Raw genomic sequence first — 25,811 nt, forward strand, 5'->3', positions numbered from 1 at the left:
GAGCGTAAATCCAGCCTCGAGTTAAGCGTTCAACACCTTTCAGCGACGGATCTTACGGCTCGGCCCGGCGGTACGGCAGAGTCCCATCCGCCTCCCGAGCCTTCTTATTAAAACGCCATTAGCGATGACTCACTTTTAATTAGCGCTATCATCCTTTTGTTTCCTGACAGCCACGGTCCCCCCCCCTCCCGCTTCATCCCCCTCGCGCTAAAATCCTCCGCTTGCTCTCACGGGAGCGGGAAAAATGGATTTGAAAATGTGTTGAAATAGGATTTAAAGGCGGCAAAAAAGAAAAAAGTGTAATAGTAATAATGACATTCTTTTGTCTGCTCATTCATTTGAAAGTCTCTCCAGGCTTGTTCTATGGCAATATTGTCTCAACTTTTTTTAATGTATTTCATTTTATTATCCCTGTGCATACAATGACTTTGTTTCTCCGTGTGCTCTAGCTCGGCTGGAAGCGCGACGGAAAATTGAGAACTGGATAATACAATGTCCAAACTAATGGTTTTTTTTTTTACAATACAAAGTAAAAAAACAATGAAATACTGGAGCAGGGTTGTCCAAATTACGGCCCAGGGGGCTCGTTTTAGGACATATACTTATAGTTAATATCATGGAAGTGGTTCTACAGTTACACTGCAATTGAAACATAACACTATAATATAAGTGTAACACGAAAAAAAGGTTGGACAACACTACTCTAGGAGCGCCGAATACCAAAAATACTCAATAGTTGCTGCCTAGTGTATAAATATATATATATATATATATATATATATATATATATATATATATATATATATATATATATATATATATATATATATATACATATATATATATATATGTATATATATATATATAAATATATATATATATATACATATATATATATATGTATATATATATATATATATATATATATATATATATATATATATATATGTATATATAAATATATATATATATATATGTATATATATATATATATATATATATATATATATATATAAATATATATATATGTATATATATATATATATATATATATATAAATATATATATATATATATAAATATATATATATATATATATATATATATATATATATATATATATATATATATATATATATATATATATATAGAGAGAGAGAGAGAGAGAGAGAGAGAGAGAGAGAGACGTGGGCAACTTACATTTTTTGCTGGTTTTGCTTTTTCGTCATTCGTCAAAGCCCCACCTCCTTTCCTTCATCGTCGGTCCATCATTTTTTTTTCAAGCTAGAAAAAATTGTAATCATCGGTCTGTCAGTCCGTCTGTGTCGTTTTGCTCAGCAGCACCACTAGAGGGCGACACTCAATTTTTTTTCTGGTCCGTCATTCGTCAGGCACTGGTCTACTTCAGTTGTCGCAAGTTTCCATTCATTTCATGCAATTTTAGGAGCATGTTATATTTGGATGTCCAGGGAGTCAAAAATGATTATTTTTTTTTACTTTATCTTGTATTTAATATATATATTTTACAACAATATAGTTAGAGTTGACTGTCGCTATCTGCTAGGAATTGGAAGCAGGCTGGCGTACGCAGCAAAAATCTACATATAAGTGATGCTAATTGTTTGGAAGTTTCATACCATGATTTTACCAGTCCGTTCCACTTGGGAAGAGATTTTCTTCCACGTGGCCCGTGAGCTAAACTGACTTTGACGCCCCTGAAATAGCTAATTGCCTGCTTAAATAATTTTGATCATGTTTAATAAGGTAAAGTAAAAACAGGTGTCTCTTACTCTTCCTATTTTTTGTATGCGGCTCACATAGGAAAATGCTTGCACACCCCTGTTGTGGAGAATGTAATCTTCGGTGTTTCCTCCCTAGTGGCCACAAGCGGGAAGTACATTGCGGCGATGCCATCAAAGAGATCCAGTTCAATGATGCCCACTTTGATTGACGAGTGGAGGAAGGCCTCGAGGAAGCCAGCGCGTGCTCTGATTTACAACTTTGTGCGCGTGTACTTCTTACTAGTGCTGCAACTGGACGTTATTTTCAAGAGACCCACAGCGTGCTATTTTCAAACATATGTATACAAATGATAATGATTTAATTTCTTAAGAAATAGGAGGATTTTGGTAGTGACAGTTAGTACAAAAGTGAAACGTCTGGTAAACTGAGACTGAAGCTTCGTGATGCTCTTGTACTAAATTTGACTTTTTAACTTAAGATACAGTGAAAGTTCAATACCATTCAACCAAGAGACCCAAGAAGGGAAACGTCTGGTGAAAATGAAGCATCATGAAGCACTGGTGGTATTCTTGTGAAAATGAAGCTTCATGAAGCGCGGATGGTCGAATTAAAAGAAAAAAAATTTATAAATATATATATATATATATATATATATAATTTTTTAAATTGATAAAAAAACAAATACAATTTTAAACTTAAAATAAATTTAAAAAATGAATAAAAATAATAGTTCTTTTTTCTACAAACAAGGTAAATTTCAAAACATATTGCTCACAGGCATATTTTTGAAAATCGGAAGTTCGGAGAAAAAAAAGATAATTACAGAGGGGTCCATCAATTTGCATAGACCCAAATAAGCCATTTTTTTGTGTAGCCTGTCCCATTTAACGTTTTGTACATTTACTGCATTCAATCGAGGGCTGTGACGCGGCTGGCGCTTTGAAGAAAAAAAGCTCGGCGCCAACAATGGGCTCGCGCTGTATTCATATGAAAATGGCATCCAGACAATGAGCGGGCTGCAAGCGGACCCGCGGACAAGACGGACAGACAGACGGTGAAGAAAACACCTCCTCCGATCTCGAGTGCGTCACGCTTCTGCCGACCGGCTCCGCGCCCTTCGACAATGCGCCAAAAAAAATTCACAACAACCCGATGAACAGCCGAGATATGCGCGCGAGATGACGGTCGTCTTTCTTCGAGCTGCGTAACTCGCGCTGGTCATGGCTTGACCAGGAAAAAGTCACGTCGCATCTGTAGCTTTACACAAAACTCTGCTTGCTTTAAATGCAAATACGTCACCATGTTTCTTTTTGAGAACAATTTTATGGAGAATTCTTTGAGATATATTTATTCATAATAGTCATGAAGATAGATAGATAGATAGATAGATAGATAGATAGATAGATAGATAGATAGATAGATAGATAGATAGATAGATAGATAGATAGATAGATAGATAGATAGATTTGAAACAAATCAAATCATTGGGTGGCGTGAAGTGAGATTTCACGCATGTAAAATCTATTCCTTGGCTCACACAAGGTTTTTGGGCGCAGCGTCTTTGCTTGGAGCACATGGAGCCGCCTTGCGTATGAAATGCGCTATATAAATAAAAGCGTCTTGTCTCGCCTTGCACACATGCCGCAACAAGCCGGGAAGACTCCTGCGTTGTTTAGCGCGGAGCCGGCCCCTCGCGCATTCAAGCGAAAATGTAATCCACCCTTGGCACCTGCCCGAGCGCCAAAATATTGTGGATTTAGCAGTCCGCCGATGCTCTGTTATGGAGGTGACGGTCTACACCCCCGAAAAAAAGAAAAAAAAAAATGTCGGTGCGGGACACTGATATTCTGTGCATGTTAACTGATCACAGAGCGGATCTCGCCCAACCAGATGCCTTGATGAGCGCAGAAAATTCCATGAATGAAGAGCATCCACCCCCCCCCCCCCAAAAAAAAAAAAAAAAAAAAGAAAAACAGAAAACAAAACACACGCACACCCGCGTGATGTCAGATCCAAGATGGCTTCCTACGGGAGGTTGCTACCGACGCAACAAGGCCCACTTGTGACCCGCGATGCCCGCAGGCACTTTTTGTTAAAGATGGCTGGCAGAAAGAAAAAGGAGCATTGACTTTTGGAATGTTGCACTTAAAGGCTTGCAAAGATGACACACTGCGCAGTACAGCCATGCCAACATCATGAAAAAGCCTCGGATCACCAAAGCCGTACGCTTCCTTTGGATGAGAATGCAAAGGGATCTCGCTGCTCACAATCAAATGAGAAAGAGATCAACCGAGTAGATTCTACTAACCTACAATAAATGCACTTATCGTGCACCAGGGGGGTAATAGTACTCCATAAAATACTTTGAAGCTCAAATGATGTCATTTGTCGTCTTTTTAGGAGGGTGCGACATCAGTTATTTGTCTTGTGTATTACGAAAGGGCTAGATCGGTTTCGGGAAATTTCAACAACAATCTAATGTCTTAAGAGTCTGAAATTGGTTTATTTTCCCTTTAGGAAAGTGCAATATCAATATATTTTTTTTTAAGTACGACACAAAATAATTTTGTTTACAATGCATTAAAGTGCAACGTCAACACTTTTTCTTCTTTTGAGGAAAGTGAGTTGTCTTCTTTTTGAGAAAGTGCAACACGTTAGTTTGTTCCCGTTTAAAGAAAACAAAAGGCTACATTGTTTTTCTTTTGATGAAAGTCTAGCATAAAACTGTTTTGATTTATTGGTGAAAATACAGCTTTTTTTTCCTTGCAGAAAAGTGCAACATCAACATCAGTTTATCTTCTTTTTCAGAAAGTGACAATATATTTTCTTCCTTTTAGAAAAGTGACACCAATACTTTGACACAATAAGTTTGTCTCCTTTTAGAAGACAAAAAAATGATTGTGTTAAACAATAGTTTGTCGCCTCTTTGGGACAGTGGCAATAATAATTTGTACTTTTTTTTTTTTAGGGAAGTGACATATAGTCTGCCTTTGTTTGAGGAAAGTGCAACAAATTCCTTTTCTCAGAAAGGGCTGTATTTTATTTTTTTGTATTTTAAAAAATGGGTTCAGTTTATGAAAGCACATCATTAGTCTCCTTTCTAGTAAAGTGCAACATCAGCCGCTTGTCTTCCTTTCAAGAAAGTGACGCGAATAGGTGGTCTAATATTTTCTTTTTTTTGTTTTTGTGGAAGTATGACATCAATATATCATCTTCTATTCGGGCGAGTGCAACATGATTTTTTTTCTCCAAAAGTAGGACATCGGCAGTTCATCTTCTTTTTCGGAAAGTTGGCAAAGTTTTTCTTCTTTTTAGGAAAGCGAACCATTGTTATTGAATTCTTTGAAGCAAAGTGCAACAATCAACATTTTGACTTCTTTTTGGCAAAGTACATTTTATTTCCCTTGTAGGAAAGGCCAAAATAAAGTTTGTTTTCTTTGGAAGAAAGTGACTGAGCAAAGGTTTGCCTTTTTTACGAGCGCCAATTAGAAATGTCTTTTTAGGAAATGATGCAGACAAGTGCAACAGTACTGCAACCATTTCCCCGGTGTGAAATATTATGCTATAAAACCAAGATTTTTTTTTTTTTCTGCGACGGCTCGGTCTGGAGAGCCAGACGGAGAGGCTCTTTAATCGCCACGAGCAGCGAGCGAGTGGTTCTGGATCCTCGCCACGCGCCGGGGCGACGGCTCAGCGCGGCCGTCCAAACGACAAACGGAATGAAATAGCGAGCGCAAACCGGCTTTGGAAAGCCAGTTTGAAAGCAAAAGGCCCAAGAGTTGCGACAAACTCCAAACAAAGGTACTGCAGAGTGACTCACTCAAGTCAGCGGCAGGCAGACGAATCGGGACACAAAAAAGGAGGTCGAGCGGAGGAGGAAGAAGGGGGAATTGTCTTTCTTATCCCAAAGGCTTTCTTAAGACTAGCTGCGTGCGTGCTCACGCCTCTTTTAAGTCACGCTCAAATGCTGAGGGCACACCTCCAACTACACGCCCGCACGCACACGCATTTCAATGTTACTTTTTGTCAACTTCTCCAAAAGTCATCTCAAATCGCATGTATTTGTGTGACGCTATGATTCAAAGTGAGGTTTTTTTTTTTTAAATTACAACTTCAACGTTACCTCATCCTCTCGCACCATGACGTACGTGAAGAAGCCTGCCGGGTAGGATGTCGGACACCTTTGGGAGTAGCAGAAAGCAAAGTAAGAGGAAGTGAAATTTAAATGAATGCAGTGACAGAAAATCATTTTCAAGTTAAGAGCAAATTAATTGGAACATGAGGCAATTTCTAAATTGCCAAATTGCTGTAGCGGTTTCTTTGCAAAACATTGTATGCCTCTAAGTTGTACATGGATGTGCATATTCATTAGTGATACAACTTTAAATATAAGTGGTTGTGTTACACTGTTTGTCTTCTAGTAATAAAATACAGCAAGGGATACCAAGACAAATGGAGTTTAATCAATCAGACGTGGCATCAGGATTTTTTTGCTCTTCATAAATGAGTAGTGCTTCGTAAAAAAATCTATTTTTTAAATATCATTGGAAAAAGGCTGAGAACCATTTCTAGAGATATCTGATCATCTGCACTGACTGGTTAAAGTGGACAATCAGCACCATAGATTTAGAATGAGTAAAAGTAGAATAAAGTAAAACTACTCACCAACTGAAGAGGACTGCTAGTCCATGTGGCATAGGAAGATGTTTGTTTGCCAGATGATATGAAAACAAAAATGCCGGTCAAAAAACAAAATAAAAATAAGAAAAGTTGAGAAATATCTATATATATGTATATATATATGTGTGTGTGTGTTCACTTGACGCATAACAATACTATTAGGGCTGAAGGTGCGGCTGTGTGCCAACACATTCCAGATGCCGTCAACCAATTCAGGCTCACAATACCATGAATGGAGCAATGACAGCAAAAAAAAAAAAAACAAACAAAAAATCGAGTCCCCATTGCAGCAGCTGAGTGAAAGGACACTCCCTTTTCTGAAAAATACCTGAGCGCGTCATTCGGGTCCATACAGAAAGCACACGGGAAGCGTTGACGGTTAAGGCAAGTGAGAGCGTTTAATGTTTCTTTGTGGCAAGTGGGGAGCTTCGAAGTCCCGACATGTACAATAAACGTATGGCGCCACCGAGCGGGTGGGGATGCACAACAGGTAACGAGTAGACAACGTCAGTTATAAGCTTCGGCCGTTAGAGCAACAATAAGAAATATGTCATAACAGCATTTTTTCCTCCTGCATTTTGCTAGTGCCCACTTTTGACTTATTAGCATTGGAGCTGATTACGCCGTCAAGGATAGCGGTCGAAGTTTGTACACACTTCGGCATAAGATGGCGCTAGAAACCGCGATTTAAGACAAAGTCCACTTCCGCCATTTTCCGCGGTAAATGGCTTGAGAAGTCACATGACCAACAATTGAGGGCAGATGTGATGTCATTTTCAGTTGCCAGCAAGTGGAATAAGGTGTTTTTAAAAATATGTCTTGGATGTGAACAATAATTAGGGTTTCAAATGAATTATGGACAAAATATGAACTTTATACAGCTGAAAAATAAGTAAGCCCTTGAAAAGATGTTTTTTTTCTTTTTGGTCATTATCTCAACACCGAGCACATGTGATGTTCTTTTGAGTTGACGGCAAGTGGCAAAATGGCCACCCCCTGAGATGGATAAAAACGGGTGGAAGTGGCTGCTTAATTCATACTCCACAAAAGCAATATTTAGCAGAACACCATGACTAAGCTGGTGGGGTTGCATAGAACATATTATTGCAAAGAAAAGTTTTGCCCTTAAAATGTATCTCTAATGCTCAGAAAGAAAAAATATATGTAGATTCATCTGTTAAAACTGCATCCAAATATGTGTTTTTCTTTTTTTTTTGTTTCCCCGGTCGTGTTAAGGTAACCTTTAAAAGCTAGGGAAAACTTTTTGTGGAGACGTTAGTCATCCTTGCCAGCAGGGGGCGGAGACGTGCCACGACTATTTCCTACTGTTGCTTTAAGTGCTTTTAAAGCTTCTAAAATGCGATCATGCAAATCCATCCACGCACCGTCAAATTGTTCCATTATTGGAGCTGCTGCAGCATGCATTTGGAGGTATTATTAGACCTTCAATCACACATTTTGAGAAAACGCAGCCATGACTCATGCGCATACACGCACATTTACGCGCAAAGGCAGACTTTTCATTACAGGTGTTTTGATATCCGCCTTCAGAGGCATTCAGACGAGCGAGGGCCGTTTTGATCAAATTGCTACCACGCGAGTGGAAGTGACAGCACGCTTGGGAGGAAAAAAAAAGAAAAAACATCCACTCACACCTTCACAAAACGGACGACGGCGGCGGCGGCGTCATCCTTGAGTGACGGGCCCGACTCCCGCCGCCGGCGCATCAGAGCAGGAGGCACGCCGCGGAAGGCAGGAGCTCGGCGAGGCGCGACTCGGCGTCGGCGCTCCGAGCGACGGGGTTGCCGCGGAGATCGAGGCGCCGCAGCTTGGGGCAGGTGGCGAGCGGCCGCAGGGTCTCCAGCGCCGAGATGTCTGAGCGTGCGGGGTTAAAGGAGAAGACTTTTGTTGGGGGGCGAATACGCCTCGTCATCCGCAGGCCTCGCGCGGCGCCCAGATAGGATGAATGGAGATCGATCGCCGTTCGCCTTTTCCGAGCGCCTGCCGTGTTCAAGGTCACGGGGGGCAAGGGCGTATTCCATGTGTTAAGCATTTCTTCTCCCGAAAATACACTCCGCGGCTTCCGTTCACGCTCCCATACGCTTCCGTTCCATTCCATAGGGATTCAGAGTCGATTATTAAATCATAAACTTGATGCTAAGTTAATCAAGTAGCAAAGTAATCAATTGGTTTAGTACCTCAAGTATTCAGGTCATTGAAAGAAGCTTTTATAAGATGAAAGAAAAATACACATGATGTCATTGGAGCACATGACCCAACAACTTCAATTGAATTTAAGACCTCTCAAGTCAATTCTTAAGAATGACCTTCAGGCGCGGGTAATACCGTCTTTCAATTTGTGGGCTTGGTGGCTTTAGGAATGAAGTTTCGTTATGTAAGGGGCTACAAGGAAGGACTTCATTTTGGAAAATCCAATTTAAGCCTATTTAAGGTCATTAAAAAACAAATTATAACGTGGACAATGAGTGAGCACACCCAAAATCTTGGCATGAATTAAGTTGTTGTTTTTGTTTTTTTTATTACAACCGCATGCTAATTGTCTTTTTTTTTTTTTCCAGAGAGTCTCTTGTGCACATTCCCCTTGGGGATACCACGCACACATTCCCAATTATAGGCGAGCACTGCTGAGACCAACAAAATCTGTGTAGGCTTTCGGGAGACCTGAAGTTTTCGTTTTGATTGTTGTTTTTCTACTGTCTGGTACAAAAATAACATATGACACCATACCCCATCGTGAAGCAGGGTGGTAGCGCCGTCATTCTTCGCGTTTTCTTTTTGCTTGTCAAAATAGAACTCAACAAGTCAGCAGGAAAACCAGGGAACAAAAGGAAATTATTTGCAACTGAGCCAGTCAAAGCCAAGACTAGATACAATTAAAAAAAAACAAAAAAAACGTTTTTGTTTTGGAAAATGGATTAAAGTGAGCTCGGCTGAACGATTCCTCCTCTTAAAAATATTTGAAAATTGGCTGGTTGGAGGTTTTACAAGATGCGTTTTGTGAAATGATCAACTACTTAATTGTAAAACGTAAATTACGACTACTGTAGCTATCTTTTGTGCAAGCTATGAATGTTAAATTTAAGTTCAAATTGATTTACGATCATTTGACAATTTTACACGCAAATGTATGTTTCACAACATCAAACCTTCTTTAAACGTGTTTATTACTACAATGAACAAAGACAAACAAAGAAACAAATGAAAAATAATTGACATTTTTGGGCCTTTTGTGATGTTGTTGTTGCATTTTTTTGAATGAGTGCAGTGCCTTATTAAATTACATTTGATCAATTCTTAATATTGATTTCAATTCAATTGTTAGCTGACAATTCAATCTTTTTTAAAATCATTGCTGGCACTTTGGATAATCGGCCCAATTTTACAGTTAGAAGCTGGAAGTGTAGGGCCTTTTGTGTAGGGATTTTCTTTGCAATAATATGACACGGAACAGAAAGTGATTGCCCAGAATGACTCGGGAAAAAAAAAATACTGTGCATGCTGAATATTAGTTCAAATTTAATTGTGAATATGTGAATGTTAATCATTCTTTTTTTTGGTCACTTGACACTTTTGTAAAACATGTCAAATTGAATTGTCAAGTTAATGGTTAAAAGCCGGATGAGTAAGGGGCCAAGGCAAAAATGTTACGTACGATCATTTTATTCGTCGGCCATTTTGCTTCGAAGCAGCTATGTTAGGTGAAGGCGAGAATTGACGCTGTGGCATATTCCCTGAAGTTTCCAAGTTTGGAACCTACTTTATTTACATCATTTGAAAAAGGAAAAAAAAAGAAGAAGGTCTATCAACAGGAGAGTGTTGACTGACGACAGCCCACTCACTGTCTTTACACATTCCGCCTGTCCAAACAAAGAAAAACAAAGACATACAGTAAATGCCGCCTAACCTTCCGAGCTCATTAATCGCACCTAAGATTAAAGGAGGAAATGAAGCGTGAAGGGGAAGGTGGCGCCGTGACTTAATGATGCCCGTTTGTTCTGCGAGAAGACAAACTTGAATTGCGGACCATCAAACTATCGGATGAAGAAAAAAAGCACGCAATTAAAAAGCTGCAAGTGGCGATAAATGGCCCCTTTGCCGGCACTTTTTCATGCGGGTCCCACTTCACAAACTAATAAGCCTGGCAATTTGCCAACATTTATTGTTATATGCCGAGAGCACAGATTTCATTTCACTTAAAAAAAAATGCTCCATTTTTTGGTCTCTTAATTTTGTACTTTTTTTTTTTTTTTTACAGTATTTTATTTTTACACAGTCTCTTTTTGATGCCGGTGCTTGTTGTTGCGGCGATGAGCCAAACACGCTCCAGCCCGATTCTCACGTTTCTTGAGTCACCACCAACTGCGCGCGGAGATTAAATATAACATTTGGCCCCGTAATGCTGTTGACGTCCCCTCGAGCATAATGATAACGTGTAAACATAACGCCACAGAGGATCCCTTCGCCTCAAAGGATTATTTATTTAGGTTGACTTTCTTCGCTTGGAATGTCGACTCCTCGCTTTAAAAAGGCCGTAAATTTGGGAGACGGCAAACGTGTACCGAAAAAAAAAAAGAAAAACGTTGGCGGCGGACGCTCGGTCTGGAGAAATGTTGTTGTGTAGCAAGGTCAGTTCGGAAAGCAGATGGACAATCTGGTAATTGGGAGCGACATTGTTCCACAGTGTAAAGACACTTTCCCTTTTGGGCTCCATCAAGTACAATAAAAACGGCGTGTAATCGCACCCATGGGAGTTAAGAGCAGCCAAATCATCATGTCCTACTGCCTGCTTTGTTTCTTTGGCTGTAATTAGCTGTACAAAGCTTGATGCGGATATTAAACTTTTTTTTTTCTCCCCGAAACCACAGATGCAGCTGCTGGATGTGCCCAACTTGGGCCCGACGCAAATGAATTAAAATTGTTGCAATTTTTTTTCTTTGTTTTTGTTACGCTGCTCATGTTGCACCGTGATGATTCAAAAGGCAGTTATGGGTCACACTAATAATCACATTTACCGGCAGTTTCTGGAATGTGGGATGAAATTCATTTCAAGTCCACACCAAGAAGGCCGGATTTGAGAAGTAGCTGCTCGGTTTCTGAGTGGTTAAAAAAAAAAAGTAGTGTGTCCAATCCAACTTTTCCAGTTGTGATAAAATACAGATATTTCAGATTAGCATACTGATAACTACGTGATATCCACTGCAACACACGCTATGCCGTTGTGCCACTTGCCGTCGACTAAAAATGAACTCACAGTTGCTCAGGCTGACTTGTTTTTGACTTTGTTCACGTGACTTTCGGAAGCTGCTCGTTCCCCGCGTCTCGAGCAACCACGACGCCGTTTTCAGTCGACGTCAAGTGGCAAAATGGCCGCCCGCCGAGATGGATTTTGATGCTTTTTATTTTTCGCACAATCGATTTTAATGCCGTTTAGACAATTGGGGCTGCGCAGGAAATCATATGTTAAAAGAACACATGGCATGGCATACCAAGGAAAATGACTGCAGAATGAAGGATACTGTTATTCCTCAAGAGGACCTCCTCCAGTTTGGGTAGGCGGTAGACTCCTTCCAAGTTTTCGATGGCGTTGTTATCAGCCTCTAACACCTTCGCGTACGGAGGGCATGAAGTGGGATGGGACATATTGCAAAGTACACAGCAAAGAACAAATATGAGCAAATGAAACAAACGCACTCCCGACAGGACAAATATTGAGCTTGCTTTTTTTTCTTTTGGTTTGTTTTTTCACCTCCAGGCACTGCAACATGGAAAAGTGAGCGGAAATGCGCCGCAGCCGGTTAGAGGACAGATTGATGTGAGTGACGAGGAGCAGCTGGTCCAAATGGCACAAGGCGGTCAGGTTCTGTCGGGTACGAAGAGAAGCCGGAAATGAGGACGGGGAGAGGCCTCGGAGAGGAGTTTGCGCGCCAACCTTGTCGGAGACGCTGAAGACGCGCACTTCGGCGTACTCCATTTTCAAAATGGTGTTTTCCATCATAAATTTGCTGCGCAGGTCGCCGTAATAGGCCGAGCGCATGGAATCCACTTCCTGAGGGAGAGGAGGTAAGGAGCGCGCGGCGTGTGAATACGTCTCCGGTTAATGGAACGGACAGCGAATTGCCGTGAGGTGCTGGTGCTTACTTTGAGAGTTTGGAAATGAGCGAGCGTCTCCTTTTCGCAGCCGAGGGGGTCCAGCGCCCTCATCAGTAGGATAATGGTCAGCAAACACCCTGCGGGGAAAAGCGCAAAAATCAACGCACCTTTTACGCTCCGCCTAAAGATCACCACCGGATGGGGAAAACCTTCCTGACTAGGATTCCAAAGCATGTTACTATTTCAAACTCATCTTCCGACATTACCCTTGAAAATAAATGGCTTACGAATGATTTGATTTAAAAAAAAAGAAAGAAAGAAAGAAAGAAAGAAAGAAAGCTCCATGGCAGAATGTTAAAAAAGTACTGCATTCTAATGAGACACTTTCTGTTTGATCGATGATGCATTTTTTAGCGAATCTAAACGTGTATGTGTGCGTGTGTGTATTTTTAAATGTTTCAGCACAGCTTGCTGTGGAACTAAACATTAACAGTTGTTTGCTTCTTTTATAGACCGATAAATTTTCACAGCAATTTTTAATGTGAAAGGTCACTGCCTAAAGCTAGGTCTCTCATTCTTTTTTTCATTTATATACCACCCAGCGAAAGAGGGGGATTTTTTTTTTCTTTTAGCCAAGTCGAGTATTCCCTAACCAATGCAGAGTGTTTTGGGATGGGAAAAAAAAAATATAAAAAAAAAGTACCTAAAATAAACTGCTGTGCAATTTGTGTCTTATTTATATCAAACTTTGGAACTAGACTTGTGGTGGTATCTTCAAGCATATTTTATATTTTCAACTATCACACAAGTTTTTCATGTTCCAATTAATTTTCTCTTGATTTGAAAAGAAACTTGTATCGTTCCTGTCAAGCATTGAAAAGTAGAGATGAGTGAAAACGAATAACATGTACATGTATGTAGACCATATTTCAGAAAATTGATTTTTTTTTTCTAATCAGAAATTAAAATGACAAATGAGAAAAAAGAAAATTGCTAATGATTTAATGCAATGCGATACAAAAATAGAAAACTGTGTTGGCATGTCAGTTTTTAATGCACCGTATTTTCCGCACCATAAGGCGCACCTAAAAGGCTTAATTTTTTTTTAAAAGCTGATGGTGCGCCTTATAATCAGGTGCGCCTTATATATGGATCGATATTGGGGTGATAAAGTAAGCTTTACCTGTTTCTTTTGTGTGTTAACAGTTGAACAAAGTTGGTCATATTGACATTAAGTTATGCTATTGAGAGTTTAGAGTTATTACTTGAGTTATTATTGTTACTACTTTGAATATTACTATATTGTGATTGAGAGAGTTTTAAAATATGTCATTTATTGAGGGTGCGCCTTATAATCTCGTGCGCCTTATATGTGGAAAAACTTTTACAATGTTATTAATTGAGGGTGCGCCTTATATTCCGGTGTGCCTTATAGTGCGGAAAATACGGTAATCTCTTTTTATTTTGTGAATCAAAACCACCAGTGGTATTGGTGACTACTCAAGAGTTGAGTACTCATACTGGTATCAATCTGGAAGAAAGAAAATTGTTATCAAACATCCAATTTAAAAAGCATGAAGTCGTTGTGCTTTTCCCAGTCTTGCCCGGCAAAATGATGGCGACGAGGAAGATCTAGCATTCTAAGCAAACGTTGCTCACGACAGGCCTACTTAACATGCTTTTGTCAAATTCCTTGGCTTTGGCTTTAGAAGGGGTTCCTTCCGTCTTGTGCAAACGAACCACCGCTCTCCGCCACTCACGCGCAACGCAGGCTATGCCTTCAATTACGACCACATACTCGTTGTCAAGCAGGGCAGAGTCTGAGGAGAAAAGCGAGCCCCCATAAGGACCAAGTAAAGGCTTCATTTGTGTTGTCAATCATGGGGTAAGTGTTGTTAAATAAGTCTCTACATTTTTCAACATGAAGCCAATTTGATTTCATTTGCCTTGGAAATGTAGTTACCCAGGTATTCATACTTCATTTGTGTGTGTGTGTGTGTGTGCGCGCGCAGCCAGTGAACGTGACAGCAGCTGCTATCGATGACATAACCGCAGCCAAGCTTCTAATACAAAACACACCAAGAGGCGATTTCACGCAAGCGCTGCCAGTTTCGAAAGGAAGCAAAAAGTAGATAGGACTGGCCGGAGCCCAACGGCGAGGTCTGCTGCTCCCTGCCCTCGTCCTAGGGAGGTGGTCTGTGTCAGAGGGGGAGGTGGTCTGTGTCAGAAGGGGCTGCTTCTGAGCCAGACCCATCTGCGACAAAACTGTTGTCTGATATCTGAAGCCAAATGCGCCTGTCCGGAGGAACGACTTTGATACGGCGGCAAATTAATTTGCCGGTGAGCAGCACTGATCTCTGTGGCGGTGAAGCTAATTCGATAAGGTCCTTCTCGCTATGCGGGCTGCGTTTCTCCTGTCATCTAGCGGAAGGACAATTTTAAGTAAAAGATCAATAACGTGAGATTGCTTGACGAGAAACATATTTGTGATTCGGAACAGAGCGCTTGTCGGACGACAATACCGACATCTTGTACTTTAATTACACTATAGGGGCAAAATTATTGACACGGAATGTCTTAATTACCAATCAATCCACGCTTGTCCACAAGTCCCAAAAAGTCATTGCAAAGTGCACGCCAGTCCCCATAAACCCGGAAGGCGGCGCTTTATCACCGAGATGACAAATGACCCTTGTCAATTACAACAGGGGGTCCTCGGTTTACACAAGAGTTGTGTTCCTTGGGCGTCGTGCTCTGTGACTAACCGTGATGAAGTAGAACTTAAGTCATAATTACAGTTGAGGCCGGCCGGCTATTTACAAAGAAGGAGTGGGCTGGCCCGCAAAGAGCGAAAAGCAACATATAATTCATGCAATTGAAATGCACTTTAAAAAAAACAAATCTCCCAAAATTCTTCAAGAACCTAACGTTGAGCTGCAATGATTTTTTTGACAACTGATCGGTTGCAAATTAATTGATAATCACAATTGCTGATCGATAATGTTTCAAGACCGTTAAGTCCAACGTTGTTCCGAATTTCAGCTTTTGGTTCCCGTCTGATAGACTTTTCATCCATGGGTTAAATTCAAACTTTTACGACCAAAGTTTTTGCCCTTTTTTACTGCTATTGTACAGACCAAGTGACTTACAGTATGTTTAACCTTTTCTACAGTTAAATAAACAACTCTGTTTTTAAACAAATAAATAAAAATGAAATCAATTTTGTATCCGCTTCATCGTTTAACCGACAACATCCATGACAGATTATTCGATTACTAAAATAGGCGTTTGTTGCAGCCCGAGACTTCACTGTTTTCTGTGAAGAACAGGGGGAAATGGAAGTGAAGAAAATGCCTGAAATATTTCAAGACATTTTTTTTTAACATTTCGACTGATAATCGACTAAAATGTGCCTAAACGTAAACAATATGCTTGGTTCTAAATAGGCTTCATTTGTTTTCATTGGTTTGCACTCAGCAAGTAAGTTAATTAATTATTTATTTTGGTTAATTATAATTACTTGTAACTATCAAGCCTTGAAGCCTTGTTCGTATACTGCTTATTCAAATAAAGGGGCAATAAATAGACATGTTTGACCGACCACGATAAATAATCGTGATTATTATTTTGGCCGTAATCGCGCATCTCGTCGACAGTATAGTAAACGTTGGGATGAAAAACGCTTCTGGGCCATAAATGCAAAACTGACGACAAACAACGGACGCAACCAAAAACGTCGTGGGGAAACTCGATCGTAACCTCAAGACTCCATATTAACGCGGACGCAAAAAAACGAACATAATACGTCTCGAGCCAATTTGCAAAAGTTGGTAGGAACAGTTTGGTTAACGTGCTCCCTCCAATTGTATTTCCAACCCGTTGGGGCGATTATCGGCGGCGTGTCGGAATAAATTCCTCCATGCGGTGAGAGTTCCTCTGATTGAAATCTGCGCCCTTGCCGCAAGGTGCTTCCAAAAATGTATTATTTCTTAATCTCTCCGAACAGCACCGGTGGCGAGACAGCGCCGAGGAACAAATAAGACTTCCCGCCTCTGTGAAACACACTCTCACAAAAAAGAAATGGAATAAAAAAAGCACTTACACTTATTGAGCGGCTCCAGCTCGAGCAGCTGGTTACACGATTGTAACTCCGACCGCAACACCGAGCTCTTCTCCACAGAGAGCTCGCTCCTGCAAGGGGGGACAACACTTTCATATTGTAATAAAATTGCCTCCACGGAGAAAAGGCACACTTTTATCATCTACCAAATCATTACCTGAAAAGCTCCTGATCGGTGGCAGAATCGCGACACCAACTTTCACTACGACCTGAGGAAGGAAACTTTGTTGGGAAAATTGCACAACGGTCTCGGACTTTCGGGCAGTTTGTGGTTTAGTTTCATTTCGACCAGACGCTGAATCTTCAGTCAAAACTTAGCATCAATGTCTCAATCACAAATTAATCAACTCTAGTAAATCTTTGTATGGAATATATAAATCAATCAAATTAACGACGGTAACTTAGAGAGATGATTTGCGCTATGCAACGACTGAAGGTACTTTGACGGGGTGATAACAATTCTGATATCCGTCAAACTAAAACTTTGATAATGGATCAATTGGATTATAATGACGAAACATATTCTGTACGTTGAAAGAAATAACTTCTATTTGGTCAGTTGCCACAATGGTTCTGGAATGGAGGTACGAGTGGCCCTGGGGGTACATGATGGCACACATCAGGTTTTGACAGGGTTTTTGCAGGTACGGTATTAGCAAATCAAAGTTATTGCTTTTGCAATCTCATTTTTAATGCAATTTAGAATGAATCCAATTGCCAAAAAACAAACGTTTTCAAACTGAGAGCAAATTAAATGGAACAAAGCAACCGTGTACCCCATTTTGTTCATTGTAAATTATAGTCACCAGTAGAAAAAAAAATTACATTCATCATACCTTTAATAATCATTTAATTATTAAATTAAATGAATCCAGGTACTTATTCATATTTTCTAAGTTTGTCTAAAGGAAGGTCTAAAATTGGCTGGCTCAATGAATTTAGTAATCAAATGACTTTATGTACTTAATTTGTTGTATACCTGCTGTCCAATGACAAAAGGTTTTCTATTCTATTTAGCAATTACCTTAAGTGAAAGTTTGATACATAAAAGAGATTCCAACAGTTATGAGCTTTGTCATTTTTCATTCAAAAATGCTTTGTGTTAGAAGGTATTTGCCTGAAGAAATACCAGAAGATTCCTACTACCTTAACAAAACAACAAGCTATGCATTTGACTGCCACCACCTTTCTCTTATATTGAAATGGGTTCATGTGTAGAGATCCCAAAATAAATAAATACACAAATTAGAAAAATCCCACCAATCTTTGACGATGTTTAACTCCTTCACTGCCATTGGCGGTGATGGATGTAAAAGATCAATTTTTACTAGGCTAGCAGTCAATAAGGTAATTCCTTCATTGTCATTGATAGCTATGGAAGTCAAAAATCAATTTTAACCGCTGGCTGTGAATAATAAAAAGGGCTAATATTGGCCAATTAAATCGTCCGGCGATTAACAGGGCCTTTGACAGTATTGATTATTGTGAGTTCATTACATGCTGTTCAAAACATGTACCTTAAAAAACCCTCCTTATTCCCTGTATGAGTATTTATAAAGTTTCCAAAGGACAAAGTAGAGAACATAAAGCTTGTTGGGTGAAAGTTAAGCTGAGTATGGACCTTCTTGGGTTATGGTACTTTTGAGCGGTCACAACGTCACCATTTGTACAGGAAAAAAAAACTTGGGCTAATTATGTAAAACTCTCTCTTCGCCGGTCCATCTTAATCATTTATCCACAAAGGGATGGAGGAAAACAATCAGCGCTTCACCTGTGTACAGCGCACAGTCCCGTCGAGTGTGTTTTTCGGACCAGTGCACCGTTAGATTGTGTTCGTTAGCGATGTTGTTGATGGATCCCGGAGGAAGATCACATATCTGAGTCACGGTTAAAAGTTCAACAGAAAAAGGAAAAAAAAAAAAAAAAAAAAGACTAAGTGGAGTTCAAAAGTGAGAAGGAGAACCGAAACCAATTGATCATGGGAGTGCAAAAGCGACCTGGTTCCTTCGCGTGAGGCTGCATACTAAGGTGGCTCGTTAAAAGAGACAGCGCGGGCGGGCGACTAGCTTTAAGGGTTTTTTTTTTTTTTTTTTTTATCTCAAACCACTAATGGGAAGCGCACCAACTGTTGATAATCAGGTGTTCTCAATCACACCGTCCCTCCAAGGACTTATTTACTTATTAGTAGGCTTTAGAGGATACTTTTGGCAGAATGAATTGCCATTCTTAAAAAAAAAACAAAAAAAAAAAACACCACTCCCAAACAGACTTTTCTGCAGCCACTTTCCTGCATGGACGCATTGGAAGGACTTTCTGGCCCATAACAGACGCTTTCATTTTGATAGGGAGGTGGTACAAGCAAATATGTCGCCAATTTAATGTTTCTATCACTAAATTTAGCAATTTTTCGGACCCTTTTTTGACTCTTGACCCCTTTAAATAACAAGTGACTGGCGAAATTGTCAAGTGTTCCTTATGTTACAACTTTTTTATTTTTCTGCACGGTGGAGGAAGGTAGCCACAGAGCTACAGCTAAGATAGGTTAGCATTGGGTGCTCAAAATATTAGCAAACTTTGAAAATATTGAATATTGCATATTCTGAACAATGGAGTTAAACTTCTATTACCCGTTCTATTGTGCCAATTTGGGAAAATGTCCTTTTGAATCAAAGAAAGGAAATTAAAATATTCACAAAACAATTTACATATTAATCATTTGTTGCAGCAAAGGAAAGATATGAACAAATATGCCTCTGACGTGTGGAGAGAAACCAATTTTCTGTTTCCTATTGAATTTTTTTTTTCAAAATCATTTGTTGTTATCTCTTTTTAAGAGCATTGAGAAACGAGTTTGAAATGATAAAGTGTTTCTAAAGATTTTTGTAAGGGCCCAAATGACTTGGGTTTTGTCACTATTCACGGCAGTGCTCAAGCCCCATTTCCCCACAAATAACATTTACCGCACTCGCACATAAAGCGCAGAGGAAACGGCTTGCGCAATCCGCACCTGGCAGTGGTTTCTATCAGCCGAACGGTATGAAAAGCACATTTGGAAGTGTGGCTATCGCCGCTATCCAGGTTGGAATTCAGCAGCGACTGAGAAACCAATCAGCATAACCGGTATAGAAAACAGACGGGCTATATTGGTCAGCCCTTTTCGACGCTCCTTCCCGCAGACAAGTCACGCCACTTAACGGAATTGCGCCTCACAAAAACAGATCCCATCCGTCGTCCGCCTTTTTAAGTAAACGCTGTGGCGTCCGTGTCAGCATTTCCCGACAACTTAAAAGAAAGAAAAAAGAAAAGCCCGAGGGAGAAAAGTCCTTTTGTGATAGCGGTAAAAGGAACAATCTCGGTACATGACACGGACAATCTTATCAGCGTTAATTAATTTAGGCCCGACTAGTTAGCTGATTAAACCGGCTGCCGTGGGAACCGAAACGAGAAGGGAGCAGAGCTGACTGCGGCGTGCGTCTTCTCATTAGGATGGACTGTGAGCTGGAGTCACATTCAAACCCAGACCCGGAAAGAGTCATTTCACTTTAAAATGATCATTATTAACAATTATGGCAACCCTAGAGTGCACGTTATGTCATCTTCAGTTGAGAGCAAGGATCGAAATGGCCGCCCCCTGAGATGGATAAAAATGGGTGGGTATAGCTACTTAATTCATATTTGTTAAAGACGATATTAATCATAATAGCTATGTTTAAACTAACGGGGTTATATGGAATATACTACTGCGAAATGAACATTGCAGGGTTAGCATCTGCGTTACCATCTGAAATTTGCCCAGATTGAAAGCAAACGGAACCCGTGTCTCAGCATCGTCCCAACTTTTGCGATTAGCACAGTTGTACGGCGGTTTACAAATGTTTTCTCGCAACTGAGACGGAACGTTGTGTGGAACACGCATATCGTCCTCGGGCTTGCGCGGATTTTTTCCGGCTGCATTCCAGAAACGTGCACGTGAACGTGCCGAGGCCAGGCGGAACATCGCATTTTACCGCAAGTCAACTGGGACGGACGGCAGTTAACCTAATGACCAAAATAGAGAAATGCTCATTTTCCAAAGGATACCCAGACAGGACAATGTCTAAAGCACGGGTGGGCACTCTTCCAATCCACTTGCTGCGGCTGACCATCCAGCACCAGCAGCAGGTCGCCGGGCTGCACCTGCAGAAGAGCATGCAGGGTAAAAAAATAAAGAAATAGCAATACTAGGGAAATAAATACATAGAAAACAAATGGGGGTCTCCCAACTCACGTGGACTGGCCTCGAAAAGGCAACGGCCACCCTCTCTTCATCCCGACTGACGTAAACACAACTTATCATCTCTTCGCGCTCGGCTGTGGAGAAAAAAAGCACGCCTAAAGTTGTAGCCGTCACCGCCGTGAAAAACACGCAGGCTAAAACACTCAAATTTACAGTAGCGCGCAAAACACCTTCAAATTCAAATGTCCTCTTGTCCATTAATAGGTCAAAAGGAGCAAGCTTTTAGCATTTCACAAGGTGCAGCTCTGAAAGGAAAACTGTTTAGGATCTTAAACCATCACTCACGTCGTAAAAGTGAGAAAACAAGATCCATGTCTGGGCAAAAGGTGCCTACTTTGAAGAATTTCGATCATTAAACACTTCACGTTTTTGTTTACCGCATGATTCTATTCTAATTCTACTGAATTAGAAGGTGTTTCCAAACTCTTGACTGGTAACAAACTGACACACTAATGCCAACGGAGACATAAACGCATACACTAAATCGAGTTAAAAACGCACATATAATCCATCGCTGACAAGAACACAAACACTTGAACACGCTTGAACGCACTTCAACACAATGTAAAACACATATACATTACATGCACACTTTCACATCTGAAACACGCACCTTAAAACACAAAACGCTAAACTGAGTTAAAACACGGCTCAACCACATACCACAAACATGCTCAAACACAAACTTAGAGGGATAGGCCATTTATTTATCCATTTTCCGCAGTCACGTTTATGATTTTGTTCAATAGTTTGAAAACAATCTTTTTCCATATATCATGAATGCATTTGAAAAACACATTTTCCACTCGCTATCAAGGGAAAATAACCTCACCTGCGCAAGGGGCAAAATGTGCTTTTAAAACGAGCAATTGTAAAATCATTTTGTCATTGATTAGACAAAATATTAAAATTTTACTGCCGAAAATAAACCCTTTTGATTGCGTACACTCGCTATACACCATTGAATATTTGTGACCAGGCACACTAAAACACACCTCTGCCAAGCAGCCAACGATAGTAGAACCAAGCGCTTTGGTCGTTGGGGTCGGTGAAGAAAGCATTCTGCACGAGTTCATATTCTGAAACAAACAACCAAAAAAAGCATGCTGTCAAAGTGATCAGTTTCCAATAAAACAGTTCATATCATGTGATGCCATAGTAGCACGACCTTGGAAAACCCCGAAGGAGCGACTCATTTTCTTGTGGGTTTTGTTTCAGCGCACAAGTGATAATAAAGCCGGTGTTTGGGTCTGAATCTGACAATGGGGTTCAACCGCTTCTTGATTTGTTCACTTTGGTTTTATTCAATTGGAGTAGAGAAAAAATCCGAGCGGCTACTGTGCGCTGCCCTCAAATGAAAAAGTTTGAACACTGCTGCTTGAAACTATTAATAGAGTCAATTATAAAGATGGGGCGAGGAGAGTCAATTACTTTGGGCGTTTCGCTTTTCGCCCCGCTGAATAGCGGGGAATAACTGTAGGGCGTTACGGCCTCTGTCACTTTCGTTCATGACATGCATCGTTTGTCCCGCGTGGAATAAATCCGCTCCAAAGTACAGTGCTTACTCATTTAGAAACGTGTAGGTGGAAAAATATTAGTCAGCAACATTGGGAGCTGGCAGGAGTCGATGTGGATTTGAATTTTAGACTCACACTGCCCCCTGCGGATGGACGTTGTGTAATACAGTCCGCAGCGGCTTTACCTTTGAGCAGCTGCTCTTCGCAGACGCGATGGGAGTGGGAGTGGGTCCGGGGCGAGGGGGGCGAGGAACCCGACGGGGGGGCCGATTCAGGAGACTGAGGGTGAAGCCGCGGCAACAGGGTGCTGCGGTAATGCCAGCTGGAGTAGTTGGAAAAGTTGGAGCCGATGAGACGATCCGTGAACTCCAACTCCTTTTCCGCGGGGACGGCGGATTTCTTCACCACCATCCGGCGGTAATCCCAGCAGTGAACTGAGGGAGACAGCGAAACGTGGGCGCCATCGTTATGGATAATCACAAGGTTTATCTTCATGAATTTGGAGATGGCCATATTTTCCTGTTTTCTGGAAGCCTTTTAGCCTAAAACCAATGAAATCATTCCATTTGCTGATAAACCATCCAGTCCAGCGAGATTTTTGCCGGAATCACTGGATAAGTCGATTAAGACTGAAAACATTGCTTGAGTTGGTTCCATTACCTTGCTGAAAAAACAAAACAAACGCTTGAGACATTTTTACTTCAGGCATACGCCGGCTTATTAATGCTCAATTCAGAAACATATGTGAAACAAGTGATTGCATGACACAAAAACATGCCGACCAAAGTCAAAAAAAGGAATGATGTGATTGGCTTGAGTAACCGTGATGTCATTTTCAGCAAGTTCCAAAATCGGAAGACACACTTTGAGATTGAAAAAGGTGGATTTTGCTGCTTAATTAATATTTCAGAAATACCATATTAGTCAGAATGCCATGTGTATACAAGTAGGGAGTCATTGAGCATATTAGCTTTGACTTAACTGCCTCTTTAAGACATTAAAATGGACCTAACAAATATGGTCGTTTACATTACCTGTATGTCTATGCACTTCTATTATATTTGACGGTAAATCTAACGAGCGTCATACATTTTTATTCTGTCTGTCATTTGATCCTCAATAACGGAAAATGTATGTGTCATGGCCAGCGTCGTGTCTGGGGGAGGGAGCATTAAAATGATTAGAACGGTACCGCCTCTGCCTCAGTTTGAGCCAGGAAAAACCCCGTAAGCATGAAAAGATCCTCTCTTGAAATCGCATCACTCACAGTTGCGGTCATCCAGGGCGAGGCAGCGGTCGCACAAGCCTAACTCTCGGGCCCAGTCCATTTGAGGCGCCCGTTCCGAGACCCAGCTTCGGTGGTGCCAGCTGCCGTATGACTTTGGGTTGACTTTCAGGCAAGATTCCAGAAAAGACAACTCGGCCTGGTACATCTTTTGCGATTCGCTCTCGTCTCTGAAAGCACAAGTCGACCCGACGAGTTAAATCTCCTCAAGGGACGTACGATACTGTACCTGAAATATAAAATGGTGGACGAGCTCACTTGACGGTTTCCTGGTGCATGAGGATCTCTCTTCTGTAATTCCAAAGAGTCGCAAAGTCGGGGTTGGATGATAACAGCTGCTGGGTCAAGACTAGGGCCTCTTCGTCGCAAACGCCATCCTTCCTCTGCCGTGAACATTTTTTAGCATTATGGTGAATCCCGGTGTATTGCCTGGGATAAATTCCAAACTTAATCGAAATACTAGTCGAAAATCCACGATAAAAAAAAGGCCATATATTCTATGTTGACACTCGGCATACTTCAAACACATTTAAACTTAATAAACGTATTTGAAAACTAGCAAATCCATGCAAAACATGCATCAAGTCTAGTATGCAATAAATAAGGCGTCGGTAATCGATAAATCCATCCGTCCATTTTCTTAATCGATTTGAGGGACGTGGGCATTCTGGAGTCTATTCCAGTTGTCTTTGGGCAGCAGGTGGGGAACGCCCTAAACCGGTTGCCAGCCAATCGCAAGGCACACAGAGACAAATGACCATTCACACTCACATAAGAGCTATTTGGAGTGTCCGATATACCTAACATGCCTTTTTTTCTGCAATGTGGGAGGAAACCAGAGTACCCGGAGAAAAGCCACGCAGGCAGGAAAACATGCAAACTGCACACAGAAAGGCCGGAGCCAGAAGCCAACCTGTGACCTCTGAACTGTGAGGCAGACGTCCTAAACAATTTGCTGTTTTGTCTATAATTAATGAAATAGCTATTTTTTATGGACAATTTTTACCTTTTTTTTTCACTTTCTGTTGACAATGACAAAAGCTGTGCTCAAGGCTTGGATAACGACCAATCGTGGGTAACTTATTGGTCATGTGACATTCACAAACTGAGCTGTGATTAGTTTTTTTCGGAGCCTTAAACACAATGATTTTGATCTGGTATTTTTTTTTCAACATAGTTTGGATATTTATAAGACACGAACATATGCCCCCACCCCTTTGAAAGCACCTTAGAAAAACACGCATCTCGTGCTTCTGTGTATATCTTCAATTTTTTCTCTCGTTCTTTTCTTTTCTCCTCTTCTTGCTGGGCGGTGGACTTTATCTTCACTCGACCGTGCTGTAAGCAATCCAAAGGAAAACAAAAGATAACGCACGCACAGTCGGACCAATTAAAAAATACATTCTTCATCACTTACCATATTTTCCTGTTTGGGAAGGAGACTTTCCTCGATATCTGTATGTCATGTCATATAAAGAGAGATATTGAAGGTTAGTCCTGTTCAATATATAGAACAAACACAAAGGTGGCATTAGAACAGAATTAAGAGACGAGCTACGTTTTTGGGCAACGCAGCAGAATTGACAAAATGAATGAAAAACTGAAGTAGCTCCATTCCCCCGGTAAACAACAGCAGCCAAAGCTTCCACAAAAATAACATTACACTTGGAATGAAAATGGAACGCTGTTTGCATAGAATACTTCCCTCCTCCCCAAAGCGCATTCAAAATTCCCTACCCAGATGCACACGTACCTTTTTGTACCTTGTCGTCTTATGAAATTTTTAAAAATAAATTCGTGTCCGTCATCGGGGTTGTAAATTTACTTCCGTCTCACGACGATGACGTCATCGCCACGCCTTTCGCAGCATTTTGCTGTCCTCTAGTGGAGGCTATCATTCATGTTGCTACAACATTTGCAGAGCATTGTAGAGTCCCACTCTACTCCATAAATATCCTACAATGGACCCAAATACTTGCGATTCAATTCTGTGCGATTACGTTTTTTTTGTGGTCCTATGTGTGCTCTGGAAGGTGAAGAATCGGGGTTTCCCCTTTCGAGTATATTTTAAATATGACGT

At 40.8% G+C, this 25,811-nt stretch overlaps 2 protein-coding genes and 1 long non-coding RNA gene across 6 annotated transcripts in view; 1 reads left to right on the forward strand and 2 right to left on the reverse strand.

The window, feature by feature from the left end:
* The window catches only part of LOC148416444 (protein-glutamine gamma-glutamyltransferase K-like), a 25,565-nt gene extending 19,907 nt beyond the window's left edge, over positions 1-5,658 (reverse strand). For both annotated transcript variants that reach the window (XM_088425704.1, XM_088425703.1), the window contains exon 1: positions 5,563-5,658. The gene's annotated coding sequence lies outside the window, so the exon portion shown is untranslated. The remainder of the gene's footprint in view (positions 1-5,562) is intronic.
* A 114-nt stretch (positions 5,659-5,772) lies between these two features.
* LOC148416445 (uncharacterized) lies at positions 5,773-15,477 on the forward strand. Of its 2 annotated transcripts, XR_015867038.1 has the most exons (4): positions 5,773-5,946; positions 12,196-12,503; positions 12,622-14,418; positions 14,546-15,477. It is a non-coding gene; the product is annotated as an uncharacterized LOC148416445 (long non-coding RNA). The 2 variants fall into 2 exon arrangements; XR_015867037.1 differs by lacking the exon at positions 5,773-5,946 and having other exon boundaries at positions 12,120-12,503.
* Positions 6,795-25,582, reverse strand: rabggta (Rab geranylgeranyltransferase subunit alpha). 2 transcript variants are annotated; one of them, XM_088426297.1, is made up of 17 exons: positions 25,485-25,582; positions 25,149-25,186; positions 24,959-25,069; positions 23,990-24,114; positions 23,714-23,901; positions 22,632-22,880; positions 21,925-22,008; positions 20,921-21,003; positions 20,734-20,829; positions 18,425-18,530; positions 16,811-16,862; positions 16,636-16,724; positions 12,582-12,670; positions 12,373-12,489; positions 12,190-12,303; positions 11,960-12,047; positions 6,795-8,297 (listed from the first exon to the last, which is right to left on the reverse strand). In XM_088426297.1, the coding sequence occupies exons 2-17, from the start codon at positions 25,149-25,151 to the stop codon at positions 8,149-8,151; spliced, it is 1,743 nt and encodes a 580-aa protein (XP_088282423.1). In that variant the 5' UTR covers positions 25,152-25,186; positions 25,485-25,582; the 3' UTR covers positions 6,795-8,148. The 2 variants fall into 2 exon arrangements, with proteins under 2 accessions (XP_088282423.1, XP_088282424.1); XM_088426298.1 differs by having other exon boundaries at positions 25,149-25,228; positions 25,485-25,542.
* Between the last annotated feature and the right edge of the window lie 229 nt (positions 25,583-25,811).

The sequence above is a fragment of the Hippichthys cyanospilos genome, chromosome 10 (assembly GCF_059441005.1).
Source record: "Hippichthys cyanospilos isolate Australia breed blue-spotted pipefish chromosome 10, RoL_Hcya_1.0, whole genome shotgun sequence".
Lineage (NCBI taxonomy): Eukaryota > Metazoa > Chordata > Actinopteri > Syngnathiformes > Syngnathidae > Hippichthys > Hippichthys cyanospilos.